The 22,118-nt window shown below is 48.6% G+C and overlaps 1 protein-coding gene across 14 annotated transcripts in view; it reads right to left on the bottom strand.

The window, feature by feature from the left end:
• Window positions 1-2,077: 2,077 nt before the first annotated feature.
• The window catches only part of BCAS3 (BCAS3 microtubule associated cell migration factor), a 366,523-nt gene continuing 346,482 nt past the window's right edge, over window positions 2,078-22,118 (bottom strand). For 7 of the 14 annotated variants that reach the window (XM_075771159.1, XM_075771160.1, XM_075771150.1 and 4 more), the window contains one exon: window positions 2,078-2,970. In XM_075771159.1, coding sequence (XP_075627274.1) covers window positions 2,822-2,970 — 149 coding nt within the window. In that variant the 3' untranslated portion in view covers window positions 2,078-2,821. Of the gene's footprint in view, window positions 2,971-19,033; window positions 19,100-22,118 lie in introns of all 14 variants that reach the window. The other 7 variants (XM_075771147.1, XM_075771145.1, XM_075771151.1 and 4 more) reach the window with 2 other exon arrangements.

The raw sequence follows: 22,118 nt of genomic DNA, 5'->3' as shown, positions 1-22,118 counted from the left end.
TTGGATCAGGTTCCCAGACTGAAAACCTGGTTGTATTAAAAGTCAGAGGCAAACCTCCCTTAGAGCAGCTTCTAGACATCATCAAGGAGCAGCAGCAATATTCTCTGCTGGTGCCTGAAAAGAGCAGCGCCCATGAGGTTAAGGTGGCAGAAGGGTGGCGTCACAGGAAAGCGTGTGGCACCCAGTTGAAATGGGAGGTTTTGCGTGCAGGCTAAAGGCAGGGGCCATCAGTGGGAGCAGGCGTGCGCCGCGAGCGAGGCACACACCGCCGGGATGCGTTGAATCAGACCCTATAGAGTTATTGTTGAATCAGACCCTACAGAGTTATTGTTGCAACACACTGGGCTTTCACTGGCTCACTCGGGACCTGGAACTCAGTGGTTATTCTGCTGGGTCATCTGTGAAAGTATCAAATTAAAGTTAAATTAGCCACCTCATAGCAATATAGCAGGGCTTTTTTTTTTTTTTTTTTTTTAAGCTCTAGGCTTTCTTAACAGTTTGGCTACGGGGCTATCAACAGTGGGGAATTTAGGACATTCTTTTCAATGAACCAGACTGAAAATATTTTGGTACAGCCCCAGTTTGTAGGTTCCCCCCCCCCGCCTTTAAACAAAACATCCTGATTCAAAGGAGCTTCTTGCAGACTGGGAATTTCCACATGGCCGTATTGCAGCACTTATAAAAAGTGATTTAATGCCTGCCAACAACAAATACATTTCCAATGACACCACTCTGCGTTATGCGCTATCCTACTTCGCGTGTTCAGAACGAACCAGCAACCAAGCTGTCCGGGGCAGGAGGGAGAAGAGCCGTCGCCTTCCTTTGCAAGAACTTTGTCCCTTATGGCCGCTCCTTGGAAAGCCTGAAAGGAAACAAGCATCAGGGTGACAACACAATCTCTTCTGTATGTGTTAATCTGGATTTTGTTTGAACTTTTGGAGCTGACCTTGGCTTGAACTGTGTTAAAAATCCTGACTGGTGTGGACTGACTTGACACTGCGGTCCCATTTGTCCGCAGTGCCAGCCCTACCCTCAGCCCCTTACTTCAAGCCATTATTTTACAGACATAAAAGAAACATAGCATTACAGCCGATATAGCCAGCGGGACGGAGCTGCGAGTACTTACTTACGGGCGAACTCTCCTCTGATTTCATCCCAAGGAAATTTTTTTTTTGCTCGAGAAAGGACTGACTGAAAAACCAAGCAAGAAACTGAAATTATTGCTGCAGAGTCTCAGTTTTTATTAGTGGTTTCCAAGCCTGAAGAGAGAGGGGAAAAAAGCTTCTGAGATCTGAGTCGTGGCGCTAAAGTTAAAAAAAAAAAAAAAATCAAGTCCAAGACTGAATTTGGTATTTGGTGTTTGGGGATAGAGTAGGAAGAGGGTGGTCAGTTCTGCATCACTCAGTGTGGCTGGTTTAAGCTATGAGTGCAAAAAGATTTGTGGGTTTACAGTTTCCTCTCATTGCCATGTCTCAAACGGCTTCTATTAAAAACAAGTAGTGGGAAGGAAATTTCATAAGCTGACAGTCCCATCTCACTCTCTGCTTCTCGATGCAAGTTGGCTGAGATATAGGAATGCATGTGGTTACTATGTGTGAGCCCATGACTGTTTTATCAGCAGAGTTATGCGGTGCTAGTTTTCACTGTGCACGTTCCGTAGGGTATATAGGCTCAGGCTGCTATATGGGTTTGCAAAGGCCCTTATATGTGATCCTATAACACAATAGATGTAGGTGGGTGTCTCTGCTGCCTGGTCCTCATCTCACCGAAATCAGTGGGATGAGCAAGCAGCAAAGAGCTGGAGCTGGGGTCAGACACCTCAGCGGAGAGACGGGCGTTGATTTTCAGAGGCGCTAAGCGGGTGCAAGGCACACCATCGAAGTCTCCCATTTTTAAAAATCCTGCCCTTGCACACAGGGATGAGAAAGCAGGGATGCAAAGCCAAGCTAGACTGGCTGCATAACATCCACTGATGGCTTTAATTAAAGCCCTTAAGTTAGTAAATATGCACGTAGTCTGGTCCAGGAAGATAGACGAAGCCCACAGCCAGCCCAGTAACACTCCATGAACATTGCCATTTATGCAGTTTTTTGTTTAACTTAGATTTATTCAATGACACATGCATTTCTGGACAGATATCTGAGTTCCAATGAACAACTTTTATAACCAAATATGAGAAATTTGTGACTGCAGTTAGTCAATTAAGTATGTTTCTAAAATACATGACTAGAAGAAAACCGGAGCGATAGAGAGAATTCTTCCAAAGACCAAAAAGAAACATTTCCATTTGTAATACTCCTGGCATTGATGAGTATCAGTGGGGAAGGAGGGCAGCAAGGAGACGCAACGAGGAAGGAATAACATTATCAACCCTGTCCACAGAAAGTTCTCCAGTTTCCACTCTCTCCAGTTCATTCGTTAATGCTGGGCACTTTCGCAAACGGCGAGAGCTCCTCCGAGTTACGGAGATTCCCTTCATCTCTCAACACAAAAAAGCAGAGAATGGTTGTGAAACCATGTGCTCGACCAAAAATGGCTTAGAAATATTTCTCCTCAACCAACCTCTTCCTGAACACAGCGAAAAAAGAAGCCGCAGAGCTATCAGGATTGAAGACGGAGTCTCTTCATATTGCACAGGAACACAAAGTCAAGATTTTTGTGAGTATGTTTCAGGAAGGTTTAAGAGTCGTCAATATTTATCAGGGTAAGGAGAACCATCCAGCACAGCGGCGAACTGGCAGGTGACAGACACATCGGGATTGTTTAGGCGGAGAGGCGGCTCGTTACCCTGTCTGGATCTCTCCTCGGATGTTTGGCTAATTTAAGGGAATCCCGTGGGGAAAAGGCTGAGGGGCTGGTTTTCGTTAGTCGGGAGGGGCGATCTGTAGCCATCGAAGTTGCGGGGGATACTGCCGCTGGTGGAACCGGAGCTGTTACTGAGCGTCTCTATGCTTCCCTCTCGCTGAAGCTCTGCAACAGGAAAAGAGAGCAGGTCCTGGTTAGCGTTTCAGATAAACCCGGAGTGCCGGTAGACAGCCGCTTTACTGACAAATCGGTTTATTGTATCATTGCTCTAATGCTGGATTTGCTTGTCATCCATCTTTTCTGGGGTGATTTGGCGAATCGCTCCAGAGGCACCCCAGCTCCTGCTTCTACTTCTCTGCCGGGCTCGCAGCTCAGCCCAGCCCACGCGGAGCTGGACGGAGACATTACAGGCTGCCCGGCAGAGCCACCCCTTTCCTGGGAAGAGGCCGCTGACTCACGACATGTCAGGGCTCCTTAGTGGGGATGCTCGTGGCTGAACTGAGCAGGATGCGAAGGGTACGGTGGCAGGTGGTGAAACATCTTTCCTCCACAGCATTGCTGCTGAGATGGCGGGGAAGGGGGAGCGGCAGCAGCACCGGTTACCGGTGATGTCTACCAGCGGTGCATAACCACCGTGGTTCTCCACCTTGGGAACACCAGGGACTTTCCGCAACCCTTTATCCTGCACATACGGACATAAATAATGCTGCTTTTTCGAGCCAAAGAGAAAAATATCCCCTTTCCTACGTGCCTGAGCTGTGCCTCAAAACAAAACAGAAAGCAGGCCTGACAGCGGCTCTCCCTCTCCTGGTCACACACATCCAGACATCTCCTCCCCTCGCTGACCTCCCAAAGCCTTTATTGCTCCCTAATCTTGAAACCCGAGGATTTTTGTGTGTGCAGAGCGTCGTTTCTAACCGTGCCCTCTCTGTGAGCCACTTGAACCCAACAGTTGACTCAGTGGCAGCGTGCAGCAGTGCCGCTGGGCAGCATCACCCCGGCCAGCACTCAGCGGCGGCATGCAGTGGTGAGATTAGGCAGAGCCCCACGTACACGGCAGGAATCCTCTCCCAGACACGCGGTGACAGGCTACAAGAAATATTCTGGCGAGTTGCAACCCGCGGCCCTAAGTGCGACTTCTGTCGGCTGCGTCTGTGCAGCCTGCGCTGGAGGGGATGGGACACGGATAGGAGCTTCGGGCAAATTCCTCTGCTGCCAAAGGGGAAAGAGGAAAAACCCTCTTGTTTGCTGCGTGCCGTGGTGTCACGCATGTAAGGTGCGGGGGCAAACCCCTGGAGCAGACGGGCAGCTTCCCCTGTCCCTGCAACGGGAGTTTTGCTCGGACGGGGATGGGAAGAAGCCGGAGATGCAGGAGCTGGAAGAGCAGTGCCCGCTTTGCTCTTGGCTAAATATTACTGCACCTCTGATCTTTGCACGCCTCTGTCTCACACCGGGATATTTAATCTTTTGAAAAAAACCACCACAGTCCTTTTGCTGCAACAGGACTCTGAAACAAGGACATATCTATATGCAAAGTGCACAGCAAAAGCAGAAAGTCAGTTCTTCGCTAAAACAAAAAGCATTGCGCCCCAGCATCCTCGCACGCTGCGCGGCTCCCGTTGGTACCTGGCACTGCAGGGCTGACAGCCAGGCGAGCGTACACCTAGCCAAGGAGGGCTCGGGGATTTAATCCTTGATCGCGGAGGTAACTTGCAATGGAGATAATCTGCCCAGGATACACGAAAAACAAATCAGCAGGAAACCGGTCACCCTATAAGCAGCGATGATAATGACCTCAGCTGTATTAATCATGATTTCTTGCCAGTATTTGGTGAAGGAATGTCCATGTCTAAACCTCTTCATTTTCCTCACATCCTTACTCTCCCATGAGTTCAGGAAGTAAAAACAGTAATTTAAATCAGAAATGAGTGGCGTATCCCACACTAATACTGCGCTTATCCTGTCTGATTTGGGGCTTTTATCTCCCTCCGCACACAGCTGGCTTCGGTTAAACGTCCCACGTCAGAGCTCTCGGGTGCTGGGCAGCCATCGCCCGCGCCGGGCAGGCTGGGCCTCCCCAAACAGCGTTCGGGCTGCTGAACTCCTCACGGGGTTACTGCTCTCTCTCTTTTTAAGCTATAATTGATTTGCAGGCAAATGTCGTGTTTTCAGTAACCGTAGCGAAGGAAGGGAGAGGGGAAGAGCGAGGGAGCACTTGTTTCCCCGCGTCCCTGTGGCTTCTGCGCGGCCGTCTCTGTCCCTTGGGGCTGAGCGCTGGCTCCTGCCAGCTCCTGCCTGTCCTTGGCCACGCCGCGTCCTGCCTGTCCTTCGGTGACTTGTGTGGGATCGCATGCCCTGCCGGGATGGAATTTTGGGGAATTCGGGCTCGCAGGGGTGGTTTTCTGGGGTCTGAGGGATTTCTGCAGCCGGCAGCGCTTGTCACCTCTGCGGGGGACTGCCAGGGGGTGGCACTGCAGAGACTGATGCCAGCTAGGGAAAAAGCAAGGACAAAAAACCGGGGAGGCAGAGCGGTGGGCACAGGGCCTGGCTGGGGTCCCGTCCCGGCTGTCCCGCACGGCCCCGGCTCGGCACGGCCGCTTCTCCCTCCCCGCCGCTCCCCTTGCTGCTGTCAGGCGTGTAAACCCCTTCCCTTAGCAACAGGGAGGGCCAAAAGAGAGCGTGAAAGAGATGCAAAGGCTCAGGAGGACCTGGAGGGGAAGTTTTCCAGCCCTCCAGCCTGAGCAGAGCCCGCTTTGGGTTCGAAGGGGGTCAGGCTAAAAAAACGGGCGAGCTCCTGCGTCCGAGCTGCCCTCCCAAGCGCCGCAGATGGTAAATGCACGCGTCCCCCTGGGCAAAGGAGTCCGGCCGCTCTCAAACAGCCCCGCGTTGCGAACCCGCTCGCTCTGGAACTAATTACATGGCGAGGCAGACGAGCAATGTATTTTGATACCTAAGAACGCATTGTAAAACTCCTGACCGCTGCAGCAGAAAGCACTGCTGTGCTCAGGAAATTGGGCTCTTGCCCTCGCCCAGCCCGGCTCTTGTACACGGCTGGGTCACACGAGATGTGCAATTAGCCATTACATGGTCACCAGGGACTACCTGCGCTGCACGTATGACCCCTAGGACCACAGTCAGCACATTTTCCTACATTCCCCCAAATTAGTCCATTTTTTCCCCAGCTATTTCATTAATAAAAAATATAATTTAAAAAAAAAAAAAGTCTAATGCAAACTATTATTCTTCCCCCCAGACCTTCCAGCGGACCAGGGCACGGCAGAGGCGCGCGCACAGGAACGTTGATGCCATTCCCATGGGAAGCTCCGACAAGACTGGGACCGGCTGCATGACATGGGGACACCCTTCCTGATATGGGCTAAAAAACTGGGGGACGATATCTGATAGACCCGATGCCTGGATAGACCCAGCAAGTGCAGAAGGAGCCACCACGGCGTAGTGGGGCTGTTGGGTGTCAGAAGAGGCAGGTCCCTACAGGCAGGCAGTGCAGGCAGCGCAGGCAGTGCAGGCAGCGCTGCCCTCCCACTGCCCTGGGACGGAGCGGCTGAGCCCTGAGGCACAGCTGAAAGGAGATGAAATACTTCGCCGACCGAAATAAGACGTGTCACGTAACCGGTCAGACCACCGATGTCCTCTGTGCTTGCTGAAAAACACAAAATAGAAGCGAAACTCGGGATCCCCCTGCAGAAAGACAGGGACGAGAGGCAGGAGAGCCTGGAGCAGCGGCGGCTGCACAGGATCAAGGCTCAGCACCGCCGGCAGAGCAGGACGCGGCTGCCCAGCCAGTGATTTCGTTTACTTCGGTGGAGTTACGCCAGGAATGGACTTGGCCCCAGCATGTCTGAGGGTTATTGTATCTGCATTCCCCCATGCATATACTGTCGAGATGTATTAACTTCCTTAAATGTACCAGTAAAACAACCTCTTATGATACACTTTAATGAACTTGTACAGTAGCCAACAAATTGTGCATCATATAAAACCCATTCGGCCTTATAGACTCTCTGGCTATTTTGTAATAACTACAATTTGCTTCTGCTGAAGCAAGATAACCAGGGTTGAGAAGTCAGGCTTTGCAGAAACCTAAATATTTGATTTAGGGGGGGGGTGGGGGGGTGGGAGAAGGAAGAAAGGGGCCTCTGGGAGCTATTTATGGGGTCAAAATAACATGAGACCTGCTCTTCTTGTAGCATTTCCACCATCAAGGAAATGAAATACTGTGAGAAGCCCAGCACTTGCATTATTTTGGCCCCATAAATGGCTCCCTGAGGCTTTCAAAAGCCCGTGAAAAACAAACACAAATACAAATAAATGCTAATACTGGAAACGTAAATACTAAAACCTGCCCATGTCCCCGGAGGAAACGACTCACAAAGTCCTGACTGCCCTAAAAACAAAAAAAAAAAAAAGAGGAAAAAAGGCGAAGGAGCAGGAACATCTGCTGAAGCCATGAGGAGAAAGTCACTTCAGGGGAGCTGGGAACAGCCCTGCCTGCGTTTCTGACAGTAACAGCAATGGGCACCGCTGGCATCACCCAGGGTCCCAGAATAACAGGGATTTTCAGGGCACACACGCTTTCCACTGTGGAGAAGGCAGCAGCGGTAGAAATCCTCGCCGCTGCCAGCGTGGGGAGGAGCGGTGATCCAGAGCAGGGAGGGAAGGTGGCACGGCCAGCGGCCGGCCGGGGTCCCCAGCCCGCCCGGGGGGCAGCCACCCCCCTTCCTGCAGCATCCAGCACGCTCGGGGGCTGCGGAAACACCGATGCTGCTCGAAGTGCAACGGGACATTAAAGGTGTTGCGAAGCAAATGCCGGTTGCTCTCCGCTTGGTGTTACTTCCAGCGGGCCTGCCCGCCGACCGGCGCCAGCGCAGCCTTCCTGCGGCATCGCATGAGAAATTGGAACCGAAACCTCCCACCAAACATTTCTTTCTGCTAATATTCCCAACCGCCACGCTGCAGCCTGACGGTCCTGCCCCTCGTTCTGCTGGCCCGGGCGCTCTCCACCGTCCCCGAGCTGGCTGCCAAGGTGGAGAGGAGGAGGAAGAGGAGGAGGGGCTGCTCTGGGGACAGCCCACGGTCCTCAGGTCCAGGGGAGCGGTGCCGTCCCCCCGTCCAGTGAGGCGACTGCACCCTCAATTCCAGAAAGCTCCAGGAACTGTCAAAGGACCCCATCAAATCTAGAGAGGTATAAAGCCCTGCCAAGCTTAAATGTGAGGCCATTTTATAGGGCACATTAATTCAATGCCTGAAGAAAATCTATATAGCCCTCTTTTGCCCGGAACACTCATAAATTATGCTGCCTTTCTTACTTGTGCTCTTTCTGTAGTGGTCCACTTGAAGCCGTGGTATCTCCTTTATGTCTACTCAAAAATCTCATCTCCAGTGCATTATTTCTTCTAATGGGTTTTCCTCTCTCTCTGTTTGCTTTCCCCTGTTAAGCACAGTTTCCAAATATCCTCCAAAATCATTTGCTGGAAGAGCTGACCCTTTCCTCTTACCTACCGAGGGCTGCCCAGGCTCCCGCGCAGCGCGGCGGAGCCGCAGCCGGGATAAATGATACAATGACAGCAGCCTGATGTGTCAGGGCAGCGGGGAAGCGGCAGCAACTCTGAATACAAGAATTATTCTTCATCATCTCAAACTGTCACAACGCATTACCCTCAAAGCCGCAGCTCGCTGAAGGAGTGACCCTGGACTGAATGGGAGAGTGCTCGGGGAAAGAACTAATTGTAGCCTCTTTTCACACGTCAGTCACTTTTCACAGCACCAAGCCTTTCAAGCTCAACTAATGTCAAGTTCCCTTTTCCTTTTGCTGGGCTGAGTATTTCTGATTTTTAAGGATGGCGTTTTTAAAGGAACAAGGTCTCTGGCGAGGGATGAGGCCGGGGAGGGGAGGGAAGGAAGCGTCGGAGTGAGCACGCATCAGAAAGTCCATCAGACGCCCGACGACTCGTTAGGAATTAGACAATTAACAAGTAGGAATGCAGGAAGTGGGGTAATGGCCAGCGGGGCTTGAATCTCCTCGATTTCATTTCTGTCATTCACGGCAATTGTTTCGGGGAACTTTTCGGGCTCCGCCGTGCACCAAGGGGGCTGTGAGCGCGGGAACGCGCGCGGTCCCCTCCCTGAGACGAGGATGCCAGACGGGCATTTTCCAGCGGTGGGGAAGAGAAACAAGGGGCTGCTTCCTAAAACCACCTCTCCCCCGCCATGAGCAGTTTTTGAATGAACAGCTAAAAGGCCAAAATTAGAGCCTCATCATAAAATCAAAGATAATTTCCTTCATTTGGAGGAGAAGTGAGAAGACTCCCTGTAGCGAGAGCTCTCAAAACGACAGCCCGGTCTGCGCTCCTGGGCAGGCAAACGTAAGGGCCCTTCACACCTTCTTGTCTTTAACCGAAATCCTAAAATATTCTGCGGCAAGGACTATTTTTTTACCCTTATATTTGCACAGTGCCTATCATGGGGGACTTGCAGAGCTGACTGGGCCTTCCGAGTGTTACTTATTAACTGTAATGAATAATAATTATGTAGCTTCTGCCATCTGGATTCTCACTCAAAAGGATCCTATATAAAGCGAACACTAAAAGGCAATTTGTATCAACACAATGGAAGTCTTGAGGATCTCTTAAACTGTTTGTAATTTACACAACGCTCCCCAGTGAATGGATTAGTTAAACATTTTTATTTTACCGATCGCTGCCGAAGGGAGCGGGATGTGCTCCCATGGAGGAGCTCGCACCGGCCCCCGACGCGCGGCTTCCGCTCCCCTGTACGCCGACATGCACTTTTACATGTAAGCTCTCCATCTTTCAGTGTTTAGACAACATCCCAAACTCAGCTGGACACTTTTGGCTCTCTTTCTGCATGAACATTTACTATGAACATCACAACCGGTCCCCGTGGGAGCCGGTGCCGCTGCCTGGGACACGCACGGCGCAGCCCAAGGTAGAAAAGGGCTCCAAAGCTGATGGGAGGTCGTAAACCAAACCGGGACGCAGAAATCCTGCCGCTAACACAAAGGCTTGGAAATTGCATCACTGCTCCTGCAGTTGTAGGTTTTTCTTGGGTATTCCTTTTTTTTTTTTTTTTTTATGAAATGCAATTATGCTAACGAGGGAGCTCTAATTATAATCCATCTCCACCAACCTCGGCGGCTGCTCCGAGGCGAGGACCTGCGGAGCTGGCTCCAGCCCCGCTGGCAGCCGCGGCCCTGTGCAGGGACCCGCCGGCGGCGAGGGCGGGGGGGGACACCGCACCCCCGGGGCAACCTGCGCACTTGGGTATTCGGATAAGCAAAAATCGTTAATATTAAATTGTAGTGAAATGGCAGCGCCAAATACTCATTGAAACTCTTAATTTTCCAAGCTCCTTTTAATTTGAGATAGCTGAAAAGAAATTTCTGGGCAAATGGATTTTTACATTGCTCCTCTCCAAAGGGAGCACAGACAGAAAGTTGGTTCCCAGCTTTAGATATTCCTATAGCGTTTCCAAGTTAGTACAATTATGATGATGTTTAAAAGCCAGTTAAACCCCAAGCCCTGCACCCTGCTCCTGCAGAAGCCATTAACCCGTCCCAGTTCCCCCCGCGCTCCGACAACCAGCGCAGGCAGCTGGGGGGACAGAATTCCTGCGATGTTCTAGGTGGCCGTGATAGACCCACTCCTAAGAAACTTTTCCTTTTCCTTTTTTTAAACCAGCAGTCTGAAAAAAAGATATTTGAAACTCCATTCAAAAGAGGAAACGTAACACTACACAGCATTTGAACACTGAAAACCAATCCCCGTATTAAAGCCCTTTCATCCTGCTGCAACCTGAAAGATGTTGAGACACAGCAGAAGCACCTACATTAAATTTGCAAAGTAAAAAAGACTGGCAAACACTGCCTGAACAACTTATCTGAAATCAGAATTCAGTGGCCTATGTAAAATATTAGTCACTGTCAAACTACCTTACAATAACTCTAATGCTGAATCCACGTAGAGTTCGTTAACGCCATGCACTCGGAGATGAAACCTGGCAAGTTGGAAAAAAGGTGGCAGGATCTAGCAAGGGGATGAGGAGGTACAGGAGGCAGGAGATAACCAGGGGAATGAAGACTGAGCCTTCTGAACATCAGAGCCCCGCCGAGACCGCAAATTTCATTTCTCGTGCCTTATTTCAATGCGAAGATGCCAAACAACTAACACTTACGAAATGGGGAGGTCATCTGAACTTACATAAATGTCTGGGTTTACTTCAGGCATGGAGAGATTGTTGAGATACGGACAAAACATTTTCATGCATGAACATCTAAAGAATTTTGTCTACCAAAAAAAAAAAGAGAAAAAAAAAAAAAAAGGCAAGCAGCTTGTTTTTCCTTTAAAAAGAGAACCCCAAAAGCTCCATACGACTCGAGTCCGTGGAGCAGGAGACCCAAGATGTTGGCATCTTGCCAGACTTGACTCTGAGCATTTTATGGAAGGTTAAAAGTACACTAGATAAAGGACTAGCGTTTAGAGGGAGAATATTCTTCATGATAGGCACTTTCACAATGACTGCAGTGCTTTTAAAAAATAATCTCAAGTTTCCTAGAGCTGTATATTTTTGTAAAGAGGTTTAGGATGTTTTCCTACATAAATGGCACTTCAGAAGGATGAGCTGCCGATTTGAGTCAGTATGTGAAATTTCAAAAGCTAGACCAGTCAAATGCTTATGGGAAACAACTTCTGTAGCCCATCCACATCATGGAAGCCTACGACTCCTTCCGCAAGATTTACCGAAGAGTTTTTAAAATGACTATGCAGATACGGTTGTTTGGGTTTGAAGGAATTCCCTCCTACCCCATCTTGAAAGTTTCAATATGCTGCTACTATAAATCCTATAATGTACCTTATATGTAATACACGCTTTCCTGTGCAAGCCTGTGTGTATACAAGTTTTAAAATATATTTAGGCAGAATTATCTTGTATCTTCAGTTACGCAAGCAGCACATCTGTGTATATCAGACCAAAAGTATTTGCAGAGAAAACACTGTATTAAAATTCCTGGGTTTCGTCTCTCATTCCCAGGGTTATGGGAGTGCCTCGGATTGCTCAACAGTGACCCCTCTGTCAGCCTCCAACTCCACAAAGGAAAATACAAATTCAGTGTCATCTGCATGTTCACAACACCTACCAGCTTTGTGTCCTACACCCTCCGGACTCTTTGGATCTTGCTCAGAAGTTTTGGAGGAGATATCCCTATTCCTGAAACCACCACGCTTCTATGCAGAGCAGGTCTGGATCTGGATCTGGATCCAACGCGTGGATCTAAGCATCTCCCCCTGGAGATCTCGAGGTGGGGGGTCCTGTCTCAAAGGTGGCTGTGGCAAAGCCACCGCACGTGAGCGTGATCCCCCGGAGTGGTCGGGGAGTCCTGGGGGTTCCTCCTCCTGCCTGGGCTCAGCTGAACAGTCCCAGCAAAAAAGCTGGAGCTGGAAGAGCTGCCTGATGGTCAAACCCACAAATCTGGAGATTATCTCAGGGTCTGGGCAGCCCCTCGCTGAGTGGGCGATTTCAGACATGCCTGACCCTCCAAACCTCAGCAGTTTCTTTCACGTCTAAGATCTAATTTTTTTCCCCTCTTGTGATGCTACCTCCGTTATGGGGCCTCCTTAATAACCCTCAGTTAGGAAGACAAGGCAACCCTGGAGGAGAGGACAACTTCAGCGCTCAGAGCGTGTCTCCGTGTGCATCTCGCATATGTGCGTTATGTGCTTCTGACACAAACGTACTGCTGAGTTCATTTCAAAAGTATAATATTACAAAGCAAAGTAATTCTGGCACAACTTCTAGTACTTCTGACACGAAGTGGCCTTTTGGGTGAGTGAGGAAAGCTACTGAGAGGCTCTGGGCTGCCTCCCCGGTGCAGATTGATGCTGAGGAGGAAGCTAGACCGGACTGGAATTTGGGTTCGATTCAAAGGAAAAGTTAAAAGTTTGGGGGGAGCAGATGCTCAGCTGCTCCAAATCAGAAGAGTTTCGTTGAAGCTCACGAAATGATGTCACCGCGGACTCAGCCTTGTCTGCTCAACTAAATGATTCAAGGCTCTTGAGTCTGAAAAGCTCAGGTGGAGATCTAAGGAGCGGAGGTCTCCTCCTTTCATTTCCCAGCGTTGCTTTTAGTGTTGCTGAGAAACTCCAAACCCATCCAAATAATCCTAGTTCCAAACGCAACTTATTTGGTCTATTTAGTCAATTATTTTAAAGATTATGTTGACAGTGCTGCTTCAAGCAGACCCATTTTCTAAACACAGACCTAATTTTACAAAGCACTCAAAGCTCGCAGTAGTACTCTTAAAATCACGTCTCTACCTAGATTGAGTATTAACCGAGCCTGGAAAAACAACAGCCAACCTTGTGGGCTCGCTCTCTTGCAGGATTGCTTGAGGCTCTTAATACACTCTGTCTTATTTATATAGCTCCAAATTCTGATGTTAGACATAAATATGAAAGAGCCTTGATAAAAATGACATCCAAAGCTTAATTCGGCCCGTTGTTAATGGAGCTGTTCAGCACAGCGGTTTGCATTTGTTCTCGTGAAACCAGAAGGCAGCTGAAAAAAGTAAATTTGACATTTTCACTTTTTAGAAGTCTTCTTTTAAAATTTGTTCCAAGTATCAGTTCTAATATACTTTGTCTTTTTAGTTACACTCTTACAAGTACTGCCAAACGTGTGAATGAGCTGCAGCCCGTGGACAAGCGCGTGGCAGAGGATAACTCGTGTGTGAAGTCTAAAAGACCTAATGGCAAACCAAGGCATTCCTCTGGCCGCATCCCACATAAAAGGCAATTTAAATCATCTCAAGCTGTGCAAATTCTGCCTTTTACTTGGGCATCTGGCAGTGAAGTTAATATAACTACCTGCTCTTCACGTTGTGCTCTTTTGCAGACTCCTCACTCGCATTTTTGGTGGGTGACCAGCCACATTTCCAAAGGATAAACCAAAGAGACAACGCAATCCTGGCACAACATAAAGATTTTTTTGAAAGGGTGCGGATAAAAGCAGCCCTGCGTGAAGGCAAAAAAAGCACGCCCAGATTTCAGCTTAGGGATCTGTCCCCGTACAATTCATCTGCCCACTGCTGCCTCTGCGGCTGCAGCTGAGGAAGAAGGCTGCTAGGTTCATTTGTCTTCGGATTAACGCCTCCAAACGTCACTTCCACCTGACAACGTGGCCTCGGCGATGAAGTGCCCAAGGGGAATAGCTGCTCAGCGTGGCACGGGGGAGCACACGCGAGACGCCGGCCACGGGAATGCTGTGCTCTGCCTTAGGAGAAACCCAGCACAGCAACGCGTCCGAGCATCCCTCCGCAGCACACCGCTCTCTGGGGCCATGGTGCTATCTGTACCTGGGTAGGGAACCGCCACCGTCGCCATCCCGCTCACCTCGACCAGGCTTCTGCACGTGCTCGCCGTCCCCAGCCGCCCACGGCTCCTCGCTCCCATGCCGTGCCACCGAGCCGGAGCGGAGGGAACGGGGCAGGTCCTGGCTGCTGACCCTGCCGGCACCTTCCTGCCTGCGGCCTTCCCAGAAAAACATCTTTGGAAACAGTTGGAGGAGTGATACTGACCCTTTGTCTTTCACAACACCATCAGCTTTTGATGTAAACACAGAGTTCATGTGTTGGGCGGATACTGAGAAAGTCACTGACCAAGGAAATAACAAATAAATACAACAAATAAATAAATTAAAAAAGATGGTATTTTAGCTGTGGGGGTCTTCTTGGAAAATGGGATAAAATGCTTCTTGTCGAAAAAGGCAGTAAACAGTTTATGTCCCGGAACAGCCATTTTACAGGGTGGGTGCCAGCATTAGGCACTCCCAAATTCTGTATCTTTGCACAACAGCCAATGGTCACTTAAAAAATTCACCCCCTTACCACCTATTTCTGTCTGCATGGAAAACGAATTCCTTCCTCGCCGGGATGCGGGACAGACCGCAGGGAAGCTGCTCCCTGCCTGTGACGGGAAATGCCTTGGAGAAATCTCGGAGGCGCTCGCTAATGTCTGAGGGACACGGAGCAAAGACTAAAAGCCAGCTAGCAACAAAAGCACTGCCGCCTTGTCTGAAGCGACAGGAATGAAACGCAGACTATAAACAACAGAAGTGGAGAAAAAGCTATTTACATTTTTTAGAAGTTCTACTCTTTTTCTAAATTAGCTCGCGCGTTACCAAGTATGTAATTACCAGTGATGTAATTTAAGAGGGCACCAGCAGAAACAGCAAAAAAGCAGCCGGTCCGTTATCTTTTTGTCTTTACGTTTTGCCTCAGCATCTTTTTCATTCTTTGTGAAGACACAACTTTTACTCAGCACCATTTTTACAGAAAGAATATGCCATTGGGGGTTTAAACCACTTGCACGGCCCTCCGCAGGGGTCCTTAACACCTTCCACTCCTGCTGGGGCAGCAGCATAGACGGTTTCTCCGTTTGCAAAACGCTTCCAACCGATTTGTCATTTTTCTTACTCCTAGTTTTTCTGTCAGCCGATTGTGCACACAATATTGAGCAATAATAAACAGAGGAGGATGGAAACTGCTGCAGCTTAAGAAGTGAGCTCAGAGTATGATTCCTCCTCACCGGATGCCTGGAAGATGTCACTGAAATTCTCTTTCCCTTAGTGCAACCCGTGTGGAGCCAATATGAACTCCCAGCAAAGTGCTTAAAAACCCATTATTTATAATAACTGTTAAATGATGAGACATTGTTTACCCAGATCGCAAGATAAATTCTCACTTACAGAATGCTTGCCTGACCGTCCTGAACGTCATCTGGTTTTTATTTAAATGCAAAATGTAATTAGGCTCCCAATAACACAGCAGAAGAATTCAATAAGATAGGGCTTTTCACTTACAGTTTAATATTAACATTTTCCCATAAATGTTAATGAATAAAAGTCTACTGTTTTATATATTATCCATGGTGGGGACACAGCAGGCTAGGAATGGAAGGAAAGCTAATCTTTTCATACCACAAATTACGATATATACCTCAAGGAGAACTAACTGTTCCCAGCATTGCCAGGGACCTGGCCGCAGCGCTGCTCCCTCCTGGGGAGGGAGGTCGCACCAGACCCGGTCCCACGGGACGCGCTCCAGGGAGTCTCCCTCCCCATCGATCGGGGACATCCTACCCCAGCCAAAATCCCCGCTGGTTTTTTTTTTTCTCCTTTTCCCTTGCCCTCCCTCCCTCCATCCTGCTTTCTGCCTGCCCATCTCCACCAGACACACTACGAGCATCAGATAGCGAGCAACATCACCGTTAAGCAGGATACGGCCCCGAGCCCTGATACTCTTAGACTCCTCCGTGGATAGCCAGGCAGATTATCAGAGAAATCAGGTTACTATTTGTCTGATATTCTGTTAGAGAAACGCACGGGGGTGACGAGAGACGATGGCAGTACTACAGTACGACGATAGGAAATGATAGGGCATCCGAAGGGGTGGGAGAAGGCGCTGGGAGCTGGCGGAGGTGGCACTTTGGGAGTCCATCGAAGGACTTGTGCCTCCTGATGCTGAAGCATCACGAGGAGCAGATCCCACGGTGGAAGAGGGGCCTCTGCGGCTGAGGGGCTGAAAGCTGCAGGGCCAGAGAGTTGGCTCACGCTGGAACATTTTAATTGTTTTAGCTTTTGACCTTCCATTTATTGCTGGGGGTTTTGCTGCGTTAACGCGTATTTTGCAGTTTGGTGACTCATACTTCGTCGTATCTCTCTAATGAGGAATGTTCATTTAACAGTTCGACTGCTTAACAATTTATTGCAAAAATGGGTTTCCATTCTGCAGCCTCCTCTCCCGTCTCCCCTGGTGAAGGCAACGCAGAGTTTACGAGAGCTTCGCAAAGACTTGGGCCACCGTCCTGTCGCAATCCAGGGAACGGCAGATGCCCTCGCCATCAGCGTGACATTAACGCTCTGCACGGGCAGGAAGGGGAGCCGGTAAATTGGCCGCACATCATTTTAAGATCACGAAAGGCTCAAACTTTCAAAGAGCGAATGCAAGATGCTCAGCAGATCTGCACTATGGGCAAGCAGAGACGGGAGCAGTGTCAGCCTAACAAACCCCGGCAGTGGGACCCCGGGGTGGGAGCGGGGCGGTGGCACGCTGTCCGACTGGCCACCGAGCACGCGGCGTGCCCTGCGCCACGACCCGAGCTGCAGCTCGTCATTAACGCGAGGGTCACGGGACTCACGTAAGGCTGTATCTCGGGGATTTCAGGGCGCTCCGGCCTCCCCGGGGCTCAGATGGAAAAGCTGGAGCAGAGACCGAGGGGCACGAAGGCAACAGCAGAGCCGAGCGGAGACTCGCGCCTTCCCCCAGCCAAGCCAGGCTTTAGGAGCAGTGCTGCGTGCTCCTAAAATCACCCCTGGAAAAATCAGCAAAATACCAAAAGGCTCTCTCGGGCTGCTGGGCTTGGGAGGAGGGAGAGGAACTGTCTTGTCTTTATTCTGCCACCACCTCAGCAGCTGCAGCAAGTTTTGGCTTACAAAACAGCTGTAAAAATACCAGTTCTGGTTCAAATGCTGGGAGAAGAGGGCTCTCACACTTACTAAGAAAGATATGCTAGCCATAAGTCGTATCCTACATAAAAATACCACGCAAAGACTCCTAAAAGGAATAACAAGGTAATTACAGAAACTAGAGATGGAAAAACCCTGTATGGCTGCCTAGTCTCCTCACCCTGCTCAGTGCTGGACCGCTCGGTGTGGGGCAGGCTTCAGAACTCGGACTTTTAAAGGGAAGATTTAATAAACATTGAGAAATGTTTCTAAATATTTAGAAAACCCGAAATAACAGATTTCCAAGCCAAGCTGTACAAACAAAAAATGAATTTAGAAAACTGTTAAAAACCAACGGCTTTTGCATGCACCAAAATATATTTCTTTGAATAGCAAGCATCACCTCACGGGCGTGATGCTGCAAACAGAGCTGCAGGGATGCTCAGCCCTTTGCAGAATCAGGCCCAAATGAATACCTACCGTGGCTTTCCTCTTGTTCCCCCCTGAAATCAATAGCAGAAGCCTCAGTGATGCAAAAAACTTAATGCTTTAGGAGGTACTCAGCGAAACAGTCAAATGTGAGCAAAGCCAAGCTAGACAGAACGGAGCTTTACATTTTCCTGTGAAATGCTGGAGTATTGCAGTAGGAAAATTAATTTGCTTAATCATTAGGAAGAAAAACCACAAATCAAAGCAAACCAAAACAAAACCCAACACAATAACAAATCTCTAAGGAGAAAGGGAATTGTTTCTCTGTTAACTACTTTGAGACAAAGCACTGGAAGAAAAATGTCCAGTTCCAATAATGTCATAACCCGATTACAGCCTGCACAGAAGAGCTAAAACACTTGCAGAACAATGAGTAAGAAATTAAGTTTTAAATTGAGTGCTGGCCCTATCTTGTGTCACTTCTTTATGTTCTAGCAGAAAGGACACCGCTGAGCTCATTTCATATACAGCAGCGTGAGATGCCTGGATGCAGACATCATTTAGTCATCTCGTGTATGTTTCTCCCCATTTCTTTTTCCAGGAGGAATGACAAATCCAGAAATGTGACTGCACTTTGTTTTATTATGGTATTGATTTTTCTGCAAAGGGAAAGTGCATTTATCCCCCAGGTCTGTGCGCTGGCAAGAAAGGGTTAACAAAATGTTTATCACAAAGCTGGCTTCAGAGTTGAAAGTAATGTGATCAGTAATGAATTTTGTGTTACATTAGGTTGTATAAATGGACAGACAAGCGCAGACAACAAGTGGCCAGGAGTCGGGGCTAATCTAATGATGTAAAAATAGAGACAGCACCAATTATACTTGGGGCCAGCTCAGAGCTCCTGCAGGGACTGCAAATGAATAGGTACAAATCAAATTACTGACTAATAGACGCACTACAAGAGAGGGCAGTCAATGCTAAATACATTAGGGCCTTGTGACCTCTCTGCTCTGAACAGCAGAATCCTAAATTTGACTTAAAAAAAAACCTCAAAGAAACTCTTGTTCGTTTAAGGAGAGAAATAGAACAATGTTATTTGTGAAATGATTGGAGACACTTAGATATTTTTTGTTTTGTTCCCCTACCGCCACGTTACGTACGTAACCCTTTGAAAGCTGACAGAGGGTTTGCTTTTAGAACAAGGAGAAATATTCTTTGTGCAAAAGTTAAGACCTGATAACAATACAGTTATGTTACATACCAAAACATTTCAAAGCCATGTGCCTCTTTGTGGTGATGTTTTTTACTGCTACTTCACCGGCTGTGTCTGTATCAAAAATAAAATATTTCTTAAAAAATGCCTTGATTTAATAAGAAGAAAAAGAAAAGGAATCTCCCCACACCACAATTGATAATAAGTAAATGCAGTTGATCAACTTGTTATCAAATGGCAGAAAGTCAGAGGCGTCTCGCAGTATCAGCGCTCCCTTTAGAAACAGCAGCAGATTTTTTCTACAAACAGCAAAGAACCGAAATTCACACCAGAAACATTTGTTGTATCAGCACTCACCCCCCCCCCCGCCCCGGCCCCCTTAAATAGCGTAAGACCTGGAAGAGATTCCACTAAAAACTCCCGGGGCTGGGGATGAGGCAGATCTGGAGACCTGGGAACGTCTGGGAAGTTCAAAATGGCCTCGTTGGCCCTGGCAGGGATGCGGGATGGGGCTGCTCCAGGGACATCGGCTTGGGCAGGAGAGGACGAGAAGCCCACGCTGAAGCGCTCGATGTCCTGCACGGGGCAGCCGCGCTGTTGTTGCATGTTGCACGTGAGAAATAACTCATAGAACCATGTTCAGATGGGTGCGATGCGAATGCTGCTCTTGTCCAGCACTTCAAACACGGTGGCTCCTAAAGAGCCCTGAATTTTCATTTCTTTTAGACGAGGCTCATCCAAATAAACCTTTTGTAGGAAGAAGAGCATTGAGCTCTTGGACTTATTTGAGGGGGTAATTTAATCTCTGACCCCGGGATGAATATTCTGAAAGTTCAAAGGCTGCTTTTAGCATCAATGTTATTTGATACGCCAGTGTGGTTGCTGCCCAAGCTGATTGTGCATTGAACCTATGCAGAAATCTCTTTGCAGAAATGCTCTTCAGGGGGAAAATCAATTGTTCTGTGTTCCTGTGTTCCTATATCCCAGGTCCAAGTTAGGATTAAGCCCAACTGAGGAGAGGGAAAGGAAAAATTGTCTTGGAAAAATTAAAAGGAAGAGGAAGGAAAGAAAGAAGGAAGGGAGGAAGGAGGGGATGGAAAGGTGCCGATCTGACTCTATACAGGGCTAATCCTATTCCTGAAACTAAATGTGCAGGTACATCTATGTCCGGGTGGCTGCTCATCTCTGAACACAGCTTGTGACCACTTCTTTCGGAAGAAACCCAGGAAGGATGCTCCTTGCATGGGAGCAGAGGGCAGCGGCTCGCTCTCCTCCCTCCGGCAGAGGAGCACGCTTCCCACCAGAGCCAGGCACGCCAGAAAGCGTCTGACTTCACTTCTCCAAACCACAAATTTCACATAAAGATTTCAAAAACGTCCCCCTGCAAAGCTCAAAAGTGTCAAGACCCAAGCTAGGTGTAACCACACGGCTTCAGCTGGGGACCAGGATCCCAACTGCCCTGAGCGCCGATCCCAGGGATTCGTGTGGGCTATTCCCTAACAGCACATCTAATTAGCTCCACTTACTTACATCCCATTAATCAGGTTAAAGAGTTTGCTTCAACATATGAGCTTCCTTCATTGCATTACGAATTTTTTCATGAACTTTGGAAGGAATCCAGACAGTTTCTTCCGAGGGCCAGGTGCAGGGCGCTCTGCGGCGTTTGCACCTCACCGCTGGCTTCCCACAGGTGGTAGTTGACAGGCTTTGAGTTTTGCAGGAGTTTTGGAAGAAAATGAGCTGCTTTTTTTTAAACTGAAAGTTTCTACTGGGCTTTAAACACCTTGCTTTAATTTCTTCAAACCTTGCAGGTTGCATTGACCATGTTGGTGTTATATGCGCATCCTTCCCCTGGTCAGACTTATAGCGCTGGTTCTGAGATGCAAAATTTGGGGGGTGCTCTGCAGTTTTTTAACATAGGCTCTTACTGCAAGTTCATATGTATTCCTGAGACAGGATAGATAGAGAAAAATGTTATTTTGCTCCGTAAACTGCAGTGTAAGCTGAGCCATCATAGGGTACTGGATTTCATGGTCAATTAAAAAAACCAAGGATGCACGCCCACAAAAAGCAATTCTACTCTTGTACGTCCACGGAACGCTTCCACCACTTGTAAAATGTTGCAGCAATGTGGATTTAGGTGTGCTTTGTCAAAATAAATTAGATATGAATGTAAGTACAACATTCAGGCAGCCAAATAAATTGTAAGAGAGAAGACACAGCAGACGGGCATGGACTGGAATGGCGCGCTGCAAACACAGTAAGCCCCATCCTGCATCCCCACAGCTGCCTGGACTCCAGCAGCCCTTTCTGGCAGAAAGACCAGGGGTCTGACAGTGGCAGCAGCACATTCATCACTAAAGGAAGTGCGCCTATCCTGACAAAATAACCTGGGGAGCGATGAATACTTACGTATTTTATATATTGACAATTCTCCCTTGGAAACCTGTCTGTTGTGTTAGTCCCCTAAAGAATAAATCTCCCCTTCTGTCACTGTGCTATGTGCCTTACAGTAATAAACCCGAGAAAATGTAGAGAACGGGTTTTGATTTGGTAAATCACATGAAAGTCGAGCCTGAAGCTGTGCCTAGATTTAACGTACAGCTAAACCCTTCACCCAGGTCAGAGGAGGGAGGAGAAGCTCGGACGAACCCCAGGGTTGAGAATACCTTTCCTCCTGGTGCGGCAGATGCAGAGCCGCCCTGTTTCATGCTCACTGCCGCTGTCCTGGAGTTAGTAATTCCTTTCTGGGACTGACTGAAAGATCCACTGGTTTTCCTTCAGGCCAGCCTACATCTGAAGTGGATGTGAGTGGGGGCCTGAGGAATTTGGGTCCCTGGGATGTACACAGACCACACGGTATCTCTGTAGGAAGAACCCACATCAGCATCATGGCTGCGGATGCCGTCCTCAGCCCAGAGGGAACAGGCAGAGAACGGAAGGGGAATCTGTGCTTCAGCACACTTCACTCCTGTGGCACAGAAACAAGGGACGGCCACAGAAATTGTCTTCCACAGATGAATTTCAGAAAACATCCTGTCGCTCAGACTGTAAAGGCCTGGTCCCCTATTATAGCCTAATTTTCAATATTATGTCTAGAGATGACCAAAATGCATTTGAAAGCTTAAGAAAT

Source organism: Balearica regulorum, chromosome 19, assembly GCF_011004875.1.
Source record: "Balearica regulorum gibbericeps isolate bBalReg1 chromosome 19, bBalReg1.pri, whole genome shotgun sequence".
NCBI lineage: Eukaryota > Metazoa > Chordata > Aves > Gruiformes > Gruidae > Balearica > Balearica regulorum.
The sequence above is the reverse complement of the archived record's forward strand: the minus strand, read 5'-3'. Positions and strand labels throughout refer to the sequence as shown.